Genomic DNA, 23408 nt, shown 5'->3' with positions numbered 1-23408 from the left:
TAAGATAAAATTCTCTTAGTTTGTTAGTATTGTTATTCTCTTTAATTTTTCGTGTGAAGGTGTGGGTAGTATGTCAAAGGATACCAAGGTATCAGGGTTCCGGGTTCAAGAAGTGTGACTCGTGCTGTCAGAAAATATCTCTGATAGATGGTCACACTTCTTGTGTTTATTGTTTGGGTGCCCTACACCTGCAGGACTCTTGCTCGGTATGTCATGCCTTTAGTCTGAGAGTCCTGCAGGAGCGTAGGAACAAGCTGATTCTCAGGGGGTTACTAAAACCCGAGGGGTCTCCAGCGAAGTCTCAGCCAGCGAAAACCCCTAAGCCCACCAAGCCATTGGTTCCCAGTATGGAGCTGTTGCCAGGTGGAGCGTCTGCTTCTATTTCGATTCCGGCCAGAACTGAAGTATCTAAATCTCACTCGGCTCTGACCTTGGTGTCGGAGCTGTCGGGGAGCCGTAAGTGATCTAGGTCGCCATCCCTAGAGTCGATTCGCTCGGCTCCGGGGTCACCTTTGCTACAATCTGAACGGAGCCATCAGTCCCATTCTTCTCGGTCCTCGAGGCTAACCGATCATGACTTGGAGAGAGTGGTTAGTAGACTCCTCAAATCACAGACCCTGGCTAAAATGTTAACTAGCCCTCCTCATCAGGCTGTGGCTGTTCCTGTTTCTGAAGTAGTTCCTCCTCCGACTCCTCCTGTCAGTTCAGAGCTGGAGCTTGTTGGGGCTCAGATCTTGGAAATGTCGGCACCGATGCTTCCCCTTTCGGCTCCATCGTCTGCTCTGATTTCTTTAATGGTTCCGTCCTCGGAGGGATCTGGGTGCCGAGACTCCCTCATCGGCTCAGAGGGGGTGAGTGGCATCGAGCCCTTGTCCGACCCCGTTTTCCCTCTCAGAGCCTCGGCGCAGGTAAGCTCGGCTCCTACATCGGCCTCGGAGCCGTCCCTTTTGGTGCCAGAGAGGATTCCTGTCTCTTTTGAGTGGGGGCCCTCTTCTCTGCCAGACAGGGGTGCCTTCAAGGTCATGAGGAGCGTGCTGACTTCTGAGTCTGCACATAGATCAGCTCCTCCCCCCAGGGTGACTGCTTCGGTCTCTGCCCCTCCTCCAGACCCCAAGCGAGGGGAGCAAATGCTCCAGGTCACCCCACTGGGTGTATCTTCCTCTTCCGAGGCCTCCCCTAAGATTTCAGAGAAGCCCCCTCGAAAGAGGAAATGTAAGAGGAAACATGTTGATTCCCCCAAGTCGGTCACGTCAGATACTGACTTGGAGGATTCGGAAGGGTCCCCAAGATCCCCCTCTGAAGATGTCTCTTTCTCAGACATCCTTGTGATCCTTAAACAGAGGGGGAACTGGACTGCTGGGTGTTGGTGAAAGATGCCTTGAAGGGATCAGTGACGTTACATAACCGCATCCAGGCATGTCTTCTCAAAGCCACGCCTGTGCCTGCGGCCCTACTCACCCCATCAGCTGCATATGAAATGAGCCGCATGGAGGAGTTGACGATTGAATTAAGAGTCACCAGCTGGGAGTTAATCTTGTCTTGAGCCCCTGCAGCTGATGGATCTTGCAGAGTATCTCTTCTAGCTCCTTGAGAAGATCCCTCTGAAGACGGGTGAAGTGGCACAAGTAATTCAGCGACCGCATGGAAAAGGTCACTGTGGAAAACATCCGCTTCCTGTATCTGTCCATCATCTTAGACTCTTTATTAGGAGGATGGACAGGTACAGAAGTGTCAGCCAACTCCTTTTTCGTGGCAGCTGCTACCACCATGGCATCAACGGGGACACCCTTTGTCAAAAACTATTTATCTTGAGGGGCCGTAATAAACTTAGTGGGCCTGTGGGGGGTTGGTTCCAGTGTGTCTGGGGCTGACCACGCCTTCCGAGCCACTATTTCCATCAATGGATCGAAAGGCGGAGACACCCAGGAGGTGGAGGGGCGAGAACCAAATGCATCCAAGTATACCGACTCGTCCTCAGAAGGGTTAAGGGCTAATAATCATCCAGATCCGGTAGACATGAAACAATGTGGTCTGATGATTAATAATCATCCAGATCCGGTGGACATGAAACAATGTGGTCTGATGATTAATAATCATCCAGATCTGGTGGACATGAATACAAGACTGCAGAAAAAGGCATTTTAAATGGATCTAGTCATCTGAGTTGCAGAATGGACAGTTGGTGTAGTTCTAACTGTAAAAAAAATAAGATCCAATAGTTAGAATCATATTTAAGTTGATGCTGTTTCACTACATATAGAGAAAATGTACAATATATGTTTAATTAAAAGAAAAAACGTCTGAGAAATGAGGAAGGTCTTGTTTAATATTTGTGTCAGAATCTTTTTTGCATCCAGATATTTGACTTTACTTGAAAACACACTAATGTAAAAAAATTATAATTAAAAAACTGGCAAGCTGGTTTACAGTCCAGTAGCACAGGAGAGTGTCAGAAATAAATCTGGTAATTATGAAAGACCAGCATTGTTACTGGTGACTGAGTAACATGAATCCATTTTACCAGACAGGAGTGGAAAAAATATACAGTTCACAGAGATCTGTAAGGAATAACAATGGCATAAATGGCCAGATAAAGGAATGGAAGTTGAGAGATGGAAGGATGTTTTCTTTATAGAGATGAAGGAATATGGAAGAAGAGGCAGACTTGGGAAAACTTAAGGCAATAGTTGCACTCATCAGTGAGATTATATAAACTGGCTTTTGCAGAGGCAAATTCACACAACTATCTATATCCTACAGTGAGTTTAGCTTAGCATTCTGCTACAAAATGTTGGGATATTGGTAAATGGGGTTCCTATTAGAATGACAAAAACTCATTTTGTTGAATGTGTTTTCAGACACCTAAAGAGCGAACAGGCAGCAAAGTGGCCGTTCAGCGAATTCTTTCTCTGGGAAAGAAGTCGCTTGACCGCTTTGTTGCTTTGCCGTGTTCTACAGTGTAGTGTGGTCCCTTGTCCGGTATAGCTCCCGAGCGTAAATGCGCAACAGTTACTGACCTTAGGGTTAGGACGTGGGTTAAGGTAAGTGCATATGTATTAAAGTGTTTACTGTTTTTTTTTTTTTTTGCGTTAGATGTACGGTTTAATTGCATATGTGTTTTAAGCGGTTTACTTTTGTTTTGGGGATAGAATTAGGGTTAAGGTAAGTATGTATGTGTGTGGAACTGTTTACGTAAATGTGCAATAGTTACTGACCTTAGGGTTAGGGTGCGGGTTAAGGTAAGCACATATGTTTTAAAATGTTTACTTTTTTTTGTGTGTTAGATGTATAGTTGAGTTACGTGCATATGTGTTTTCAGCTGTTTACTTTTTTTTTCGGGGGGTAGAATTAGGGTTAAGGTACGTGTGTATGTGTTTGGAAGTGCTTACTGTTTTTTATTTTTTTTTGGTTAGAACAGCGATTTCTTTCCCTAGGAAAGAAATCATTGTTTTGAGGTGTCGACATTTTCAGCTTTTGCTGAAAAAGGGTCGCTGAAACATCGTTCGTTGTTTTAAGTGTTTGATGTTTCAATATAAACCCGGTAAATGTGTATGAAACAAAAAGTGCTCCCAACACATTGCAGTTTAATTATATGCATGCATACTTCTGGGGAAGCCTAGTCTTTGTGTTAGAAGCCCCCTGATATTGGGCATCTATCCTCCTGAGCCTGACCTACACATAATTCTCAGTGAAGACAATTTTAATGACTCTTCTGTAACAGTTATCCAAACCATAGGTTCATAGGTAGATACTAGGCTATTGGCCCTAGGGCCTATATAAGCCTAGCCAAATGTACCCTGGCTTTTGCCACCCACGAAAATTATTTTCCTGTGCCACTGTCGAGCAGAGCCACAGAAGTGATCCCCGGGGTGAATTTCTATCTCCCATCCAATCATCAAGATTTTTCTAGAAGAGTGCTAATGAGGAGCTTTGTTTGATATAGATAAGTAGTTTGTTCCAGAATATGGGAAGTCTCTGGGACAGGAATCTATCCCTCCAGCATGTTCTGTTTATTGTGGTGACAAGGTTTAGGTCCCTAGAGCGTGTAGCTCATAGGGATTGGGATTTCTTTAAGTGGAGCATGTCTAAAAGCTCAGGGTTTGACATAGCTTTGTGTGTTAGGCACAGATCGCCTCTGAGTAGGCGATATGCAACGGAGTAAAGCTGCAGTTTTTTGAGACGGTCTGCATAGGGCATCTCTTTGAGGCCAGTAATCCTCTTTGTGAGGTATTTCTGTGGCCTTTCCAGTTGTTGTAGATGTCTTGTGAGGTACATACCAAAAGGGGAATTGTACTCTATAATGGGTCTAATGAGTGATGAGTAGAGGGGAACAATGACCTCTTTTTTCCTGGATGAGAAACCTTTTGTAATGAGGTGTGCCACATAGAAGGATTTCCTGACTACTGTGGTGATGTGATTATCAAAGGAGAGACTACTGTCCACCTGTGTCCCAAGGTCTCTTATCACACTTTCGGTGTTAAGTAGACTACCACCTATGTGGTAGTTCATGGGTACTGAGTTTTTACCAAAAGGGATGACAATGCACTTTTTGGCATTGAGCTTGAGGTCATGGCTTTGACACCAGGCATCTGTCTCAGCTAGGCCCTTTTGTAGGATGTCCACATCTTTTGGAGTTTTGATTATGGCTCCTAGTTTGCAGTCATCTGCGAACTTCATTAGCCAAAGACCTTCTGTGTTGGCTTGTACTTCAGAGAAGTAGATACCAAACAGGAGAGGACCCAGGACTGAACCCTGTGGTACTCCACTTGTCACTGGTCTGAAGTTGGATTTGGAGTCTGCTACTTTCACAGTGTGGGTTCTGTCAGTGAGCCAGTTGACAACCCATCTTGTGACATAGGGATTTATACCTAGTTTAGTGAGTTTATCTATAATTCCAGAGTGGGGGATGGTGTCGAAAGCCTTGGCGAGATCTAGATAGGCTGTGTGAACCACCTTACCCTCATCTATGGCTTTGGTGACTGCTTCAAAGAAGTCTATCAGGTTTAGGAGACATGATCTGCCTTTTACAAACCCGAACTGGGTGGGGTCCTGAGTTTGGAGATTACCAATGTCATTGTTTATAAGTTCCATGATGATACGCTCCATAGCCTTGCAGACTACTGGGATAAGTTATGAGTCACCCAGTACAGGTAAATTGAGGACGTTAGGTTCAACACACACTGAGACCCCTTGAAAGAAATACCATTATTACAAGAATGTCTTTTTTTCTTTCCCCCTTACAGATTCAGCAGCACATCCAAAGGTTAACAGAGATCTGGCAAGAAGTGACCAAGACAGATGACAGCACATCTGGTACAAATCAGACATACCAGAACCCAAAAAAAGTGACTCACTGATAAAGAAATACAAAACAGAGTAGCACACTTTATTCATCTTTAAGAACTAAGCAGAAAAATCTATTTGATGAACTAAATCAAAAAAGATTTGTATTTGTTGTACATGATTAAGTTGGGGCAAAAACAAGCTTTGTTCCCACAAATTCGATTTACTTTGTATTCTCTGGAATTAAAACATTTTATTTCATTATAAATAAAAATTTTCATTTGGGACAGTTGTTTACTTTTTAGCCAGACAATTGATAAAATCCTTTACAGGCCTATTTTAGACGTAATGTGGGCCATGACGGCAGGGATATATGATATATGGCAGTACTCACCCATTCACTCTAATGGGACTAGTATGTATAGCGGAGATGTGTATGTGTGCTGATGTGGATGCACGTGTCTCTAGGAGTAGAACTATGACTGTGGAATGTAGCACATATAAGAGTCAAATGCACGTTTCCATGAGTACAAATTAGTTTTTAAGGGCTTGTTTGTGGTTGTGTGGATATATGTGCGCACACAGAGTGGCCATGATACATGGACTGGTATGAACACTAACATGGTCAAGTCTAACACAGCAGTGCTCAATTCAGAGACATAGCAAGGTGCCACTAATGAGCTGTTTCACTGTGCGACTTCGCCATGTCTCTGAATCAGCGTTGTTGGAGAGAGTGCTCCCATCATTAACCTGTTTTCCCATTTAAGTCATGCAGTTAGGTGTATCACTTCAACTGTCGATATCTTTCTCAATACAATAGCAGTCTCCGACCTTCTTCAATAGCCATGCCTGACTGTTGCACCTCTTCTCTCACACAATCCATTCATCTCTTTGCTGGACAGCCAGTTCCTCTTGAATTCTTCCTGTCTGTCCCAAATCATCTTCGCCAAACTCTCTTTTGCTTTTCTGCACATATGCTTGAACCACCATAATCTGTTTTCTATGACCTCTGCAATTGGAGCTAGTTGGGCTTCTGCCCTTTTGCCCTTATTTCTTTGTCTGTTCCACTGTGCCTTCACTTCCCAGGCTTCTGTACCATACAGCAGTACTGGTCGCACCACTGCTTTTGCACATCTTACTTCTGAATCTTGTGAATAAGTTTAAATTAAAAAAGTCACAATTCATTCACAGAAACCAAAAAAAGCCAGTGAAGGGGAAATAGCCACTATACTTTTGGATATTATGAACATCCTGAATATGAAATATAAACCATTTCATCTAAAACTGCTGCAGTATTCATCATGGTCTCCATTTTACTTTAACCTTTGATGACCTCTCTAAATAATTCCTATTACTTATTTCCTATATCTTTCTAATTTCTACAGTATTTTTAAATTGTTTTATCCCAATCAACTATCCATTTTGAAGAAATCTGTACATTTCCCTAGGAACTCAAATTGTTTTTTTTTTCACTATCTATTCCTTAAACTCCTCTTCCTTTAATAGGCAAGTGGGAAAGCACCAGTGCCTCATTTGTACTTGAGTACCCTGCATCCTTATCTTGGTCTTTTATTGGCTCATGGTCTGAAGTAATTACTGGATGTGTTTCAAAACTTTCAATTAAATAAATAAGTTCCTTTGAAGTATAATTATACACAAGTTTTTTTTTTTTTTTTTTTTTTAAATACATGTTTTCAACTAGCAACTTGCATGTATGCATTAGGGTTTGGCAGGCTGAACTTGCATGCAATTGCAGCTTCTAGTCTTTGGATCCATGTCATATTTTCCCAAATTTCCTTGTCAATAAAAACATAAAAAACTATGTACATTTTACTTTTTAACCTTCCAACCCTCTGCAATTCACAACACATACACACCACTTACACATTTTCCAAAAGGGAAATTATCCTTAGATATATATATATATATACACACATATATGGAAAGATACCCCAGACAGACAGTTGCAACCACATCAGGCCGACAATGCATGTTAGAGCCAGCCTTCCATTCTGCACCCATGCCATTCTTTCTTGTCCCCTCTCAACTTCCTTTCCAGATGTGAAAAAAAAAAACCAACTTGAATTATAGCCTTATAACAACTATTGTGGCGATCATTAAATGAACTGTTTTTGCATTGTTATGATTCATGGAAATGTGCTTGCTACTAATCAAAATGCATCTGTTTGTATTCTCTTCAATGTAACAGACTTAATTTATTTTCATTGAGCTACTTATCACTTAAGTACCAATTTTACTGTTTCTGCATACAAGTACCCCATGGTTCTCTGCTGTCATTTCTTGGTTTACCCATGTCTGTAGATTTTCTTTTGCAGAGCTTTGCTGGCAGATAAGAAAAAAAGTAAATTCCTACTTTAACATCACTGGCATTAATAACAGTCACTGATAACACTCCTCCCATCTCACATTTAGAATACCAGTGCACACTGCAATAACTATTTTACTGCAAAAACTATTTTACAGTGTATGCAGTTGACTTCAAGAAATTTGTTATACATACATTACTGAGAAGAAAAAAAGAAGTTATGTCTTACCATATTGTTCCATCTGTGTTGTCGATTTTCATCTATACTCGACTGATGGGACTGTCCGTTCGCTCCAACAGGAGCCTTTCCAAAGTTGACATAGTGAGGTTGGTGGACCAGCTTCTGATGGCTAGGGGTCTCCTTTCCTCCTTCACCTCAGTCCCCTCTCTCTCCTGGAGTAGGGGAGTTCTCCTGCAGTACTCCTACATATATTCCTCTTCAAAGACCAAATCCAATTTGTAATGAGTAAAAGGTATGCAGAGAAATCCATGTTGCTGCTGCACATATTTCACTTGTGGAAGCCTTCGAATGGAGAACAGCTGAAGTAGCCAAAGATCTGGTGGAATCTGCCTTCACTGGCATAGGTAACTTTAGATTCTTTCTGTTATAAATGTAAGGCAATCTCTTAACCATTCTGACAAGGTAATCTTAGAGACAGATTCTCCTGTGGTTGTGCCAGAGAAGGAAAGAAATAATTGTTCTGATTTTCTGAAATCTTTAGTTCTGTTGAGGTAGAAACGTAATTGTTTATGAACATCTAACAAATGTAAGCAATATTCGCCTTTGTTGGAAGAAGACAGGCAAGTCTATAGTTTGGTTAATACTGGACACTGAAACCACCTTTGGAAGAAATGATGGATTGGTTCTCAGTGTAACTCAATCCTTATGGAAAATTAAGTAAGGGGGTTTTGAACATAAGGCTTGCAATTCAGAAACTTGTCTTGCAGAGGTTACAGCTATAAGCAGAAGTGTTTTCCCAAGAAAGTAATTTTAAGTCTCAAGTAGCCGCTGGTTCAAAGGGGGTAAGTACCAGTGATTGTAAAACAACAGTCAGGTCCCATGGGGGTAGAGGGTTTTTAAATGGAGGCTTTAATTGAATAGTTGCCTTGAGGAAGACCTTACATAATCTATGTGAAATTAAAGGTAGGCCTCTGAAGCCATTATGAAAATTAGAGATGGCAGTTAGAATGACCTTAACAATGGAAGTGGAAGCTCCTCTACCAAAAAGGGTGGCCAAAAATTCTAAAACGCTTTCTACAGGGGCTGAAAAAGTGTCTAGGCCATTATCACAAGCCTAGATAGAGAATCCCTTCTATGTACTAAGGTAGAGATTCATGTGGGATGGTTTATGCAATGCCAGCAATATTTTTCATAGCAGGCATAGAATACCATTCTGCCTGGGGATTAACAGAACTGGAGAAACCAAGCAGTTAGCTTGAGACTTTGAAGATTGGGATGTATCAGTCCCTGAGGGTGAAACAGAAGGCCTGGAACTGGGTCCAGAATCTATTGATGGTAAACTAATTGAGGGCATAGGAAGGGAAACCAAATTTGTCGAGGCCAGAAGGTAGCAATGAGAATTACTTTGCTTCTCAACCTGGCTGCTTTCTTGAGGAACAGAGGTATCAGAGGAAATGAGGAAAGGCATAGTGGAGACCCGTGGGCCAATCAAGGAGAACATCATCTCTTGGGACTCCCACTGATGGGGGATAAGGGCAAAGTAGCTTCTGCACTTGTTGTTTAGGGGTGACACAAAAAGGTCACAGCAAGGCTGGCCCCAGCCACAAAAGATCTTCTTTGCTATCTTGGGATTGAAAGACCATTCATGAAGCAGTAGAATTCATCTGGTTAGTTTGCCTGCTATCACATTTGAATTTCCCAGGATGTGCATTGCTGTCAGAAAGTGGTTGGAGGCAATGGCCCATTGCCACACCTGGAGGGCTTCTCGACACAGGGGATAGGATTTGGTTCCTCCTTGCTTGCTGAAGTACCAGACTAAGGATATGTCTGATTGAATTGCAATTGTTCCTTGAGGAAGGGCAGAGTGAAATGGTTGCAATGCTAGTAGCACTGCCCTCAGCTTCAGGACACTGATATGCAGATTGGCCTCCATCAGGGACCAAGTGCCTTGGACCGTCTTTCCCAGATAATGCCCCCCACAGCCCATCTGGGAGGCAACCATGGTCACTATGGCTTTGGGTTGAGGAAGGACAAAGGAGCAGCCCAGAAGGATTTGTTTGGATTCCATCCACCAGTATAGGTCCTTTTTACAGCCACTGGTGATAAGTATGGGGTGGTTCATTGAGTGGGTTAAAATGGAACATTAATTCACCAGAAGCCATTGCATTAATCTCATGTGAAATCTCACTAGTGGGTCCAGAGTGATCGCCGCTGCCATGGACCCTAATGCTTGAAACAACAGTAGAGCTGGTACTTTTTTTAAGCACAGAAGAGAATGAATTTGAGATTTTACCTTCTGGGGTCTGTTGGTGGGTAGGGAGGCCACACAAGAGAGAGTGATGAGATGAGCTCCAATAAATTCCATATCTTGAGAGGCAGTCAGTTGAGACTTTGCAAGATAAACCATAATGCCTAGGTGCAGGAATAATTGTAGAGTGAATTCTGTTGTCTGTAGTAGTAGCTGTCTGGTGGAAGTGGTGATGAAACAAACAAAGTCTGGTCTATCTCTCCAAATACTCCAAAAACACTTCTGTGTGCCAAAGAGAAAGATTTATTGAGCAAAGCTTTCGGGTTAACCACCCTTCATCAGTACATAACATTGAATTCATTCTAGAACCGTTTAAATAGGGAACACTGTTAAAACACATGATTCAGCCAGCCTAACAAAAACACCTTCCAATTATATACTAAAATACTGCTTATTTACATAACAATTTATGACACTTAATATATTCTATATAAAGAAGAATTATATACACATATATATAAAAAAAATATTTAAAATACCCAATCTGTCAAAATATAAAATACAAAGCATAAAAGAGAGACTAAATATTTTCTCTTTGCTTTTTAACTAATATTGGTTTCAAACTAACTGTTACATTTAAACCTGGTTCTGCCTCAGCATCTAGCCTAATAATCCATTCTAACTCTCTCAGCTCTAACATATTATTAATATCCCCTCCCCTCATACCAAGGTCTACTCTACATATTACTCTAAATTTAAAAATATGTCCCTCATTTTCAACAATATGTTTGCTGAGTGCATTTGTTAATATTCCCCTTCTAATTTCCGATTTATGCTCTATTATACGTTCTTTTAATTTTCTTATCGTCTTTCCTACATAATATGCTGGGCAGTTTACACAGGTTGCTAAATACACTATTCGAGAAGTGTTACAGTTGGCCAAACATTTAAACTCAAATTTTTGCTTAGTTAAAGGATGTTCAAATATATTTGATGTATCGTATATGTCTGTACAACAGGTACAATTATAACACTTCTGTGTTAAGCTCTTATTTGAAAATTCTGTCTTTTTCTCTTCAAAATCTTTAAAACACAGCTTTTGTTTTAAATTATCTAAATCCCTAAAAGAAAATTTTGGTTTTATTCCTATTATGTCTTTTACCTCTGGCATAGCTAACATTATCAGCCATTTTTTCTCTATTATATAGCACACATCCCTTGTAAAAGCATTATAAGTTGTAACATACCTAAGTACATCTTTTTTCTCATCTAATATCCTTGTTGACTGTCTCATATTACTAAAAAAAAGATTTATATTTATCATTTCTTTTCATTTTCACTTCTTCATATACTGCATTTACATCTTGGAAAGAATAACCAAGCTTTAAAAAATCTTGTATCATCTCTTTATTTTTATTTTATTTTTATTTTTTTTATTTTTATTTTAACATTTGTTGACCGGGAATGTCCGACTAGGTTCCACAGAGCCTGTTTTCAGCGGAGGCCGGGGAGAAAATGCTCATGTGCATGGAATGTGAATGTGGGAGGGACGGAGGAAGGAGGGAGAGAACAACAAACAACACACACATGCAAAACTCCACACAGAGGCACCCCAGCCGAGCCCCGCCGAGGAGAACCAACCTCTTGCTGTGTGCTGTGATGTGACTGTACACTAGCACACTGTGCCCTCTTCCGCCTGTAGTATAAATTTTTCATCTTCTGTATTTAGCCTACTAACTCGTATCAACTGGGCTTTCAATACACCTTTAAAGGTGTGCATTGCATGCATGTTGTCTTTCCTTATATATCTATTAGTATTCATTTCTTTTTTATAGATCATTGTTTGTATTCTATTATGCTTAATATAAAGACGGACATCCAAAAAATTTATAGCTTCTATAGAAGAAGTCATTTTAAATTTTAAAAAAATCTGTTGTCTTATTTAAGTAATCAATATAGTTACTTAACTCATCACTAATACCCTCCCACATGAGAAAGCAATCATCTACAAATCTTTTATAAAACTTTACCTTAGCATTAAGTTCATTACAATTACTTAGAATAAATTGCTTCTCCCATTGGTGCAGTACTAAGTTTGCATATGTATTCGCGACTGGGGTGCCCATTGTAACTCCAGTAAGCTGTAAATAAAGCTTTTTATCAAAAAAATATTTTTTGTCAGTACAACATCTAGTAAAGCACAAATATTTTCTATCTCCCTTACTTGCATGCATGCTTCTAAGCCAAGAAAGCTTCTTATTGCATCTTGCCCATATTCATTCGGGATCACAGGAAACAGAGAAACAATGTCCAATGTTACAAACAAAAATGTTCTATCATTGTTAGATTCATACCATTCATACAAGTCTGATAGAAAATTTTCAGTATCTTTAATAATACTTGGACATTTCACCAAATATTTACTAAGTTGTATTTGTAAATATTTAGAGATGGGCTCAGTCACCCACCCATTACCAGAAACTATTGGCCTAAGGGGGGGGGGGGTTCTCCATATTTTTATGTATTTTAGGAATACCATATATCTGCGGTATTCTTGGACAGGGTATAGAAAAATAATTAAAAAGATCAATGGAAATATCTTGACTTAACTGTAAATCATATATTACCATATTCACATCTGTTATACATTTTTTTACTTCATTGATAGAAATTTCTTAAAAGGTTATTGGATCTGCTAAAAAGCTTTTAAAATTCTCAAAATATTTACATCTGTCCATCACAACCACAGCTCCCCCTTTATCTGCTTGTTTTATAATTATATCATCATTATGTTCTAATTCTTTCAATGCCTTGAACTCTAGGTATGTCAAATTAAAACATTTTTTTCTTCTATTTGTTCTCATGTATAACTGTCTTAGTTCCTTTTCTACTACATTTACAAATGCAACAACAACAGGATACAATTGAGGTATAAATGTACTCAGTCTTTCACAAATTGGTGGCTCATTTTTAGTTTGTTTAAATATCAGCTTCAAGTTCACATTTCTTGCGAAGATTCTTACATCAATAATTGCTTGCACAATATTGTCTTGAGCATAAGGTATAAATCTCATGCCTTTATTTAATAGTTCTAATTGTTCATTATTTAAAATGAGCCTAGATATATTTACAGTACCTTTTATTATTTTTATTTCTTCGTTCACCGATGGGCTGCTTTGCTGTACGTAGCAGGACTGCTGTTCTTCCTTTTTGTTGCTGGTGTCATTCTTACAGTTCTCTGCTGCGACGAATCTCTCTGTTGCAAGCAGCCCCTTTGTAAAGTTTGTTGAACAGCAACCTTTTCTGGTTGCTTTAGTTGAAACGGCAAAAAAGAAGAAATTTCAACTTGTTTACTCTTTTCTAGTACATACGATACTGTTTTATCGTTGGATTTGTACACGGTCATTGCAGTAGATGGAATGCTTCCTGCATCCCATGGAGGAGCCTCACTAGTTTTCACCCCTTCCTTAGAGGTGTTCTGTTGGTTGGTTGCTACATTTATAGGGGTTGAGATATGATTCTCTTGATTGGTTGACATAGATTCATTCTGCTGTTCAAAAGTATCCAGCTGATCTAGTCCGACGGAGCGTAAATTTTGCACTTTATTATCAGTCTTATTTATAGATTGTGCATGTCTAATTTCGTTTCTTGGCCAAAAAAATATATGTCCGTTCTTATAATCATTTAAATCATGGTGTAACTTGGATTTCTTCTTTAATTCTAACTTCACATCCAAGGACTGAACACGATCTAAAAATGCTTTATATTGTTCATTACATTGCGCAAAGCAAGGCATAAATTGTTATGTAAATAAGCAGTATTTTAGTATATAATTGGAAGGTGTTTTTGTTAGGCTGGCTGAATCATGTGTTTTAACAGTGTTTCCTATTTAAACGGTTCTAGAATTAATTCAATGTTATATACTGATGAAGGGTGGTTAACCCGAAAGCTTTGCTCAATAAATCTTTCTCTTTGGCGCACAGAAGTGTTTTTGGAGTATTTGGAGAGATAGACCAGACTTTGTTTTATGTACTGCATATTGGTGTTACTGTGAGCTTTGGATATAAGGGACCAACAGCCAGCAACTATTTATACTTCTAAATTGAAGACAATGAACATGTCCGTGAAAGGTTTGCTTAAAAAAGTAATTAATCCGTTGCTACAGTCTTCCTATACAGCATGTTCACAAGTGGAAAATGCTGATAATGATGGAGGGAACTTTAAAAAGGTGTTATTGGCTTTAGAAAAGAAAGTCCAAACATATAAGCAACTTCAATGGCAACAACTGAGTTTTTGTGCTTACTTAGAGCTAGGCATAGTTCCATGTGGTTTGTGTATATTAAAAATGCCATCATACGGCAATACCTAGATGGATTTACTTGGACAGTGGCAGCAGCTCAATTTAGAGTTGAGTGCCAGTTATATGAAACTTATGAATAAATTTTTCGAGCTCATTGTAGAAGAAATCAATCGACTTGAGAATGATATTCTTGCTATGCCTTGCTTTGCGCAATGTAATGAACAATATAAAGCATTTTTAGATCGTGTTCAGTCCTTGGATGTGAAGTTAGAATTAAAGAAGAAATCCAAGTTACATCGTGATTTAAATGATTATAAGAACGGATATATATATATATATATATATATATATATATATATATATATATATATATATACACATATACATGAGAACAAGTAGAAGAAAAAAATGTTTTAATTTGACATACCTAGAGTTCAAGGCATTGAAAGAATTAGAACATAATGATGATATAATTATAAAACAAGCAGATAAAGGGGGAGCTGTGGTTGTGATGGACAGATGTAAATATTTTGAGAATTTTAAAAGCTTTTTAGCAGATCCAATAACCCTTAAAGAAATTTCTATCAATGAAGTAAAAAAATGTATAACAGATGTGAATATGGTAATATATGATTTACAGTTAAGTCAAGATATTTCCATTGATCTTAATTATTTTTCTGTACCCTGTCCAAGAATACCGCATATATATGGTATTCCTAAAATACATAAAAATATGGAGAACCACCCCCCCCCCCTTAGGCCAATAGTTTCTGGTAATGGGTGGTTGAAGGAGCCCATCTCTAAATATTTACAAATACAACTTAGTAAATATATGGTGAAATGTCCAAGTATTATTAAAGATACTAAAAATTTTCTATCAGACTTGTATGAATCTAACAATGATAGAACATTTTTGTTTGTAACATTGGACATTGTTTCTCTGTTTACTGTGATCCCGAATTAATATGGGCAAGATGCAATAAGAAGCTTTCTTGGCTTAGAAACATGCATGCAAGTAAGGGAAATAGAAAATATTTGTGCTTTACTAGATGTTATACTGACAAAAAACATTTTTCTGTTTGATAAAAAGTTTTATTTACAGCTTACTGGAGTTGCAATGGGCACCCCAGTCGCGAATACATATGCAAACTTAGTACTGCACCAATGGGAGAAGCTATTTATTCTAAGTAATTGTAATGAACTTAATGCTAAGGTACAGTTTTATAAAAGATTTGTAGATGATTGCTTTCTCATGTGGGAGGGTACTAGTGATGAGTTAAGTAACTATATTGATTACTTAAATAAGACAACAGATTTTTTAAAATTTAAAATGACTTCTTCTATAGAAGCTATAAATTTTTTGGATGTCCGTCTTTATATTAAGCACAATAGAATACAAACAATGATCTATAAAAAAGAAGTGAATACTAATAGATGTATAAGGAAAGACAGCATGCATGCAATGCACACCTCTAAAGGTGTATTGAAAGCCCAGTTGATACGAGTTAGTAGGCTAAATACAGAAGATGAAAATTTTATACTACAGGCGGAAGAGATGATACAAGATTTTTTAAAGCTTGGTTATTCTTTCCAAGATGTAAATGCAGTATATGAAGAAGTGAAAATGAAAAGAAATGATAAATATAAATCTTTTTTTAGTAATATGAGACAGTCAACAAGGATATTAGATGAGAAAAAAGATGTACTTAGGTATGTTACAACTTATAATGCTTTTACAAGGGATGTGTGCTATATAATAGAGAAAAAATGGCTGATAATGTTAGCTATGCCAGAGGTAAAAGACATAATAGGAATAAAACCAAAATTTTCTTTTAGGAATTTAGATAATTTAAAACAAAAGCTGTGTTTTAAAGATTTTAAAGAAAAAAAGACAGAATTTTCAAATAAGAGCTTAACACAGAAGTATTATAATTGTACCTGTTGTACAGAAATATATGATACATCAAATATATTTGAACATCCTTTAACTAAGCAAAAATTTGAGTTTAAATGTTCGGCCAACTGTAACACTTCTCGAATAGTGTATTTAGCACCTGTGTAAACTGCCCAGCATATTATGTAGGAAAGACGATAAGAAAATTAAAAGAACGTATAATAGAGCATAAATCGGAAATTAGAAGGGGAATATTAACAAATGCACTCAGCAAACATATTGTTGAATATGAGGGACATATTTTTAAATTTAGAGTAATATGTAGAGTAGACCTTGGTATGAGGGGAGGGGATATTAATAATATGTTAGAGCTGAGAGAGTTAGAATGGATTATTAGGCTAGATGCTGAGGCAGAACCAGGTTTAAATGTAACAGTTAGTTTGAAACCAATATTAGTTAAAAAGCAAAGAGAAAATATTTAGTCTCTCTTTTATGCTTTGTATTTTATATTTTGACAGATTGGGTATTTTAAATATTTTTTTATATATATGTATATATAATTCTTCTATATATAGAATATATTAAGTGTCATAAATTATGTAAATAAGCAGTATTTTAGTATATAATTGGAAGGTGTTTTTGTTAGGCTGGCTGAATCATGTGTTTTAACAGTGCTCCCTATTTAAACGGTTCTAGAATGAATTCAATGTTATGTACTGATGAAGGGTGGTTAACCCGAAAGCTTTGCTCAATAAATCTTTCTCTTTGGCGCACAGCAGTGTTTTTGGAGGAAGTGGTGATGAGCCAGTCATCTAGATATGGAAACACCAGGAAATCGTGCAGTCTCAAGTGAGCTGTTACTGCTGCCATACATTTGGTGAACACCCTGGGGGCTGTGGTGAGACCAAAGGGCAGCACCTTGAACTGATAGTGACTGGCTCCTAGCCAGAAGGGGAGGAACATTCTTCAGCATTTCTCCATTTCTATGTGGTAATACGAGTCTTGAAGTCTACAGAGCACATCCAATCATTTTCCTGTAGAAAGGGAAGTATTGGCTGAACCATGACCATCTGGAATTTGGACTGCTGAACAAATTTGTATAGAATGCTAAGATCCAGAAATGATCTCCAGTCCTCTGTCTATTTTGGCACTAAAAAAACCTTGAGTAAAATCCGGATCCTATCTGGTTTGGTGGGACTTCTTGGATGACTCTTTCTAGCATATTTTGTATTTCCAAGGCTGCTTGTTTCCTCCGACTGGGTGGAACATCAGGGAGTCTCGTTTGGGTTCCTGGATAAAGAGTGAAGTTGATAAGTTAACCTCTGGAAACAATTTTTAGCACCCAGGCATCTGTGGTCATTTGTTGCCGGGCAGATGGGTGCTAAGAAAATCTTCCCTCAACTGCATCCAGAGGTAAGCAATTGGGCCTCCTTTCAGAAGTGCTGATAGGGTTGGCCAGAGAAAGACTCACTGGAACCCTGGTTCTGTGGGCCACCTCTGCCTCTAGGACAGTCTCTTCCATTTGAACTCCCCCTATTCCCCGAGGGGAGTCTGCACCACGTATGTCCTGGAAAGGCCTCTGGGATGACTTGAACCACATTTTCTGATTCCTGGAGTAGGCTTGTTGGGGAGCAGAAAAACGTATGCCACAGCAGACACGGTCTTTCCATCTTTCCCACACTTGGATAGAGTTTCTTTAACTCTGGGGCCAAACAAAGAAGATCCGTCAAAAGGAGCATTGATGAAGGAAGACTTGAATGGTTCCACAAATTCACACAGGCGCATCTAAGCATGTCATCAAATAGCAACACCTGAACCAGTTGACCTGGTCGCCCCCTTCAGCTGCATATGCAATGAGCCTCATGGACGAATTAGAGATAGACTCCAGGGTAGCTAACTGGGAGGCCACCTTTTCCTGGATCCCTTCAGCTACAGTTCCTGCTAGGGTATCCGATGAAGCCTTGACCAGATCGCTCTTGAGCTTAGTGAAATGTGCCATAAAGTTCAAGGACCTAATGGTAAAGGTCAATAATGCATAAACCCACTTCCCAAATCTGTCCATTGCCCTTGACTCAGTTAGGGGATGAACAGTGGAACATTCCTCAGCTAATTCCTTTCTAGTGGCAGCTGCCACCAACATGGCATCTACTGCCAATCCTTTTGCAGAGTCCTGTTGATTGTTGGGAGCGGACAGTATTATATCTGGTCTCCGGGGAATCAGTTGTATTGAATCAGGAGCCTTCCAAGCCCGCTGAGCAACCAACTTAAGATGGTCAGTGGGAGGGGTCACCCAGGAAGTAGATGGGTGAGGTCCAAAGGCCTGCAAGTACACAAAAACTCCTCAGAGGAATGTCTTTGGACTTCCAATTACCCCTCTGTTTAAGTATTTCCAGGATGTCTCCAAAGGAGACATCTTCCGGGGATGACTGGGGGAACCCTCCCCCTTATTGAAATCTGTATCCTCAGTGGCGGACTCTTCAGGAGAGTCCTGGTTTTTCCTCTTACACAATTTCTTCTAAGGGGGCTCTTCAATGGGAATATCTGAAGAGGACTCGGAAGAAGGGTGGTCTATGAATGGTAACTCTTGCATCCTTTGAGTTCACTGCCCAGGTATGGAGATTGGTGTAAGATCCGAAAAGGCAGGGGTCAAGGGGTGAGACTTCAGTAACAATGGAGACACCTGAGATGTAGCAGTGGCCAAGGGCCTCTCCATAGCCTGGAAGGCAGGTCCCCCTGAGGAGGGATGGGAGCCCAGAACCGAGACAGACAAACTTGGAATTGGGGTCACACCTGCTCAAGGAGACCCACCTCCAAAGCTGGAGCCAAGGAAAGGCCCCCAGCCAGCTCAGACAGAAGTGGTAAGGTTGGCTCCTAATGAAAAAACAGGAGTCAACTTAAACCCTCGGACTTGAAGATGGAGGACTGATCCCATGGACCCATTGGTTCTGATGGTACCGAGGGAGTCAAAGCCATGCCTGGAACTGAAGACAAAGATGTTGTCAGTGCCAAGACCACTAGAGTCTGTGTCATTGGAGTTGACCGCTCTAAAGCCTCCAAGGAGGTCAGAGGATGAATATATGTAGCAGTACTGGGGGAGAACTCCCCTGCTCCAGGAGGGAAAGGGGGCTGAAGAGGAGGGAGACACCATAGCCATCAGAAGCTGGTACACCAACCTCACTATGTCAGCTTCAGAAAGACTCCTGCTGGAGCGAACAGACAATCCCATCAGTCAAGAACAGAAGAAGATTGACATCAGATCAATTATTTTACTTACAGTTTATACATGTATTACTATGAAAAATACATTTTTTACTTCATTATTTTTCTAAATCTTAATGACAAAGTGTAAAATTATACTTCCATAACTATTTTAAAATAATCTGCAAATCTTCAATTTTTCCCTTCCCCGCTCCACTTGTTGTAGAAGCACAGTAATCATGTCCACATTGCATCTTATAGAAATATTCCTGTTTCCTGCTCTCAGATTCTTCCTGTTCATCTTCTCGATCACCAAACACCTTCTCCAAAGCACTCCTTGTTTTTCTCATCCTGCATTATTTCAGTCACTTGATCATTTTCCTTTGGAAAAAGGTAACATGGATTTTACTGGCAAGTTCTGTCTATGGGCTGTGCCATTGCCAGACGAATGAGAGGCAGCATCATTTTCAACTTGTTAGCTCACTTTTTGCTTGATAAATGTATTTGTTCCTCCTGAAAAAAATACTCCGAAAACAGTGGCTATAGCAACTTGAATCTCATTTCTTCCTCTTGCCACCCTTGGATTTGTAGGGATATAAAAAGTACAGTTGTGTACACTTACCATAAATGTAGATGTTCGAGTGTCTTCACTGTTGTAGTCATCACTGTAGGGTTCTCCCTGCCGGCAGGCAGTCCTCGGTCCGCCAGAATCCCAAAGTCTGGGTCCGGCGTGGGCTGTTCAGCCATGCTCCCTGACGTCAGTGCGCCAGGAGTACAAAGCTGCCAGCCAACGCCACATTCTCCAGTTTTTTTTGCCCCAGATGTCAGGTGTCCAAAAATGAGTCAAACCCCATACCCTGTAGCAAATATCCTTAGAAGAAGGGTGAAGTAGGGAACCACACAAATGAAAGAGTAAGAGGAGGGAGGGAAACCCAGACTGCAACAGTGAAGACACTCGAACATCTACATTTATGGTAAGTGTACACAACTGTACTATGTTCATCGTGTTTCACTGTTGCAGTCATCACTGTAGGGTTGAATCCCAAAGCAGGAGAAATGGGAGGTGGTCATAAAGTAGAGGGGGGGGCTAGAAGGCCCTGCAAGACTGCAGAAGCAAAGCCTGCCCTAGACTTAGAGTAAAGAGGTAGATTATAGTGCTTAGAGAAAGTATGCACTGAACTCCAAGTTGCAGCTTCCAAAATGTCTTTGGTAGGTACTCCCCTGAGGAAGGCAGCTGAAGTAGCAGCAGCTCTGGTAGAGTGAGTCCTAATATTTCCTGGGATTTGCTTTCCATGGTGAGTAACAAAATCTGATTCCATGAGCGATCCACTTAGAAATGGTCTGTTTTGAAATGGCTTTGCCTTGGGAATTTGAAGCATAAGAAACACACAATTGCTCTGTTTTCCTGATGTTCTTGTTTCTGTCCAGGTAAAAACGAAGTTGTCTGTGTACATCCAAGGAATGCAAGATCCTTTCCCCCTTATTTTGAGGATTAGTGAAAAATGTTGGCAGGTGGATAGTTTGATTTAAGGCCACTTTGGAAACCACTTTAGGCATGAAAGTAGGATTAGTCCTTAAAGACACCCTATCTTGGTGAAAAATAATATAAGGTTCCACAGCCATGAGTGCTTGCAACTCCAAAACTCTCCTGGCTGAAGTCAAGGCTAGCGGGATAGCTGTCTTCCATGATAAAAACTTGATATCAGATGTGGCAGCAGGCTCAAAAGGAGGTAGAGTGAGTTTTTCCAGAACATAGTTGAGATCCCAGGCAGGAATGGGAGGTGATCTAGGGGGCCTTAAATTCTTAGCTCCTCTGAGAAATTGTTTCAAGAGTGGATGGGAAAAGATTGGAGGATCTGTGTTATAATGTGCAGAGATGGCTGAGGCATGTATTTTTATGGAAGAGAAGGATAGACCCTTACGTAACATGTCTGTCAGGTATAGTAAAATCAGAGGAATATTAGGAGTAAGGGGATCCGAATCCTGAGCATGCATCCAGGTGCAAAATCTTTTCCATTTTCCTGCATAAGATTTTCTAGTGCTAGGGCATCTGGCTTCTAAAATAACATCCATAACCTGTTTGGGGAGGAGAGGATTAATCATAGACCCTGAATTCGCCAGGCTGCCAGGCTGAGAGTTTTGACATGAGAGTGCAGAACCTGACCCTGGTGTTGGGACAAAAGATTTGGAGTCTGAGGTAAAACCCAAGGGGACTCCTGGGAAAGATTCATCAGTGTTGGGTACCAAAATTGTCGAGGCCAATTTGGGGCCAGTAAAATCATCATCTTGGGCTTGTCCTGCTTGATCTTTAATAACACCCGTGACAGAAGAGGTAGTGGTGGGAAGGCATACCCCGAGAGGTTTCTCCAACTGAATGATAGTGCATCCACTTTCCATGCTAACTTGTGAAATGTCCTTGTGCAAAAAATCTGTCATTGGTGGTTGAGGGGGGGATGCAAATAGATCTATGTGCAGGCAGCCCCAGGCTTCTGTAATCATCTTGAATATTTGGGTGTCCAGCATCCATTCGTGTGGGTCTGACAGGTTCCTGCTCAGGCTGTCTGCCAGAATATTTTGTTTCCCTGGTAGGAACTGAGCTTGTAGGTCCACTTTGTAAGCTTGAGCTGTGTTCCATAGAGTCATGGCTAGTCTGCAAAGAGGGTAGGAGTGTGAACCCCCTTGCTTGTTTATGTACCACATAACTGTGGTGTTGTCTGTCTGTATCAGGAGTTGCCCTGGTTGTAAAAGATCCCTGAAAGCCAAAAGAGCATTCTGAACAGCTAGCATCTCTTTTAAATTGATATGCAGGTGCTTCTGATCCTCTGTCCAAAAACCTTGCAGACATTTTCCCTGCAAGTGGGCTCCCCATGCATAATCTGAGGCATCCGTGGTTAGTACCTGCTGGCTGGAGGCAGACTGAAGGCTTTCCCACTGTTGTGAAGACATGCCTTGGTCCACCAAAGGAATTCCTTTTGTAGACAAGGCAGGACGGTAATTTGTGTGTCTAGACTGTGGTAATGCTGGGACCATACACATTTTAGGTACCACTGTATTTTCCTCATATGTAGCCTTGCATATGGTATGAGGAGGATGCAGGAGGCCATGTAACCCAATGCCTACAGGAATTTCCTTGCAGTCAGCTGAGTTAGTGACGCCAAGGTTTTGAAAGTTGAAGCCAGCTGAAATTGTTTTTCGGATGTCAGAAATGCCATCTGGGTTGTTGTGTTTAGAAGAGCACCCAGAAAAGTTATCTGTTGTGAGGGTGTCAAATTTGACTTTATGTTCACAGTGAATCCCAGGAACTTGAGAAGATTCTGAACAAATTCTGGAGTAAGACATTCTTGCTGTCTGCTTGAATAAGACAGTCGTCCAGATAAGGGTAAACTTGAATTCCCTTGAGTCTGCAATAAGCTACTACTGGTGCCAGGCATTTGGTGAAGACCCTGGGCACAGTAGACAATCCAAAGGGCAGCGCAGAGAATTGATAATGATTCGAGCTGGCCTTGAACCTGAGGTATTTTCTGCACTCCTGACTGATAGGAATGTGTAAGTAAGCCTCCTTTAAATCCAATGTTACCATCCATGCATTTTTGCTCAACATTGGCAGTAGCTGCTGCAGAGTAAGCATCTTGAAATTTGGTATCTCCAGGAAAGTGTTCAAGACTGACAGATCCAGGATGGGTCTCCATGAATTTTGCTTTCTGGGAACTAGAAAGAGCCTTGAGTAAAAACCTTGCCCCATTTCTGAAAGTGGAACCAGTTCTATGGCCCTCATAGCCACGAGGGCTCCCACCTGGTTTAAGGCCTCTGACCATTGGTGTTTTGGTAGGTCCAGCCATCCGTTTGGTCTTGGTAGGGTATGAAAGTAGAATTTGTAACCTCTTGAAACTACATCCAGAACCCACTTGTTGTGGGTTATGCAAGTCCAATTTTGCTGAAAGAGAGAAAGTTTTCCTCCGAGATGGGGCTTCCAGGAAA

At 40.3% G+C, this 23408-nt stretch overlaps 1 protein-coding gene across 1 annotated transcript in view; it reads left to right on the top strand.

Annotated features, from left to right (window-relative positions):
- The window catches only part of LOC122814505 (coiled-coil domain-containing protein 42-like), an 88468-nt gene extending 83111 nt beyond the window's left edge, over positions 1–5357 (top strand). The window contains exon 6 of the mRNA XM_044087080.1: positions 5244–5357. Coding sequence (XP_043943015.1) covers positions 5244–5357 — 114 coding nt within the window. The remainder of the gene's footprint in view (positions 1–5243) is intronic.
- Positions 5358–23408: the final 18051 nt, after the last annotated feature.

The sequence above is a fragment of the Protopterus annectens genome, chromosome 10.part0, assembly GCF_019279795.1.
Source record: "Protopterus annectens isolate FY-2018-M chromosome 10.part0, PAN1.0, whole genome shotgun sequence".
Lineage (NCBI taxonomy): Eukaryota > Metazoa > Chordata > Ceratodontiformes > Protopteridae > Protopterus > Protopterus annectens.
The sequence above is the reverse complement of the archived record's forward strand: the minus strand, read 5'-3'. Positions and strand labels throughout refer to the sequence as shown.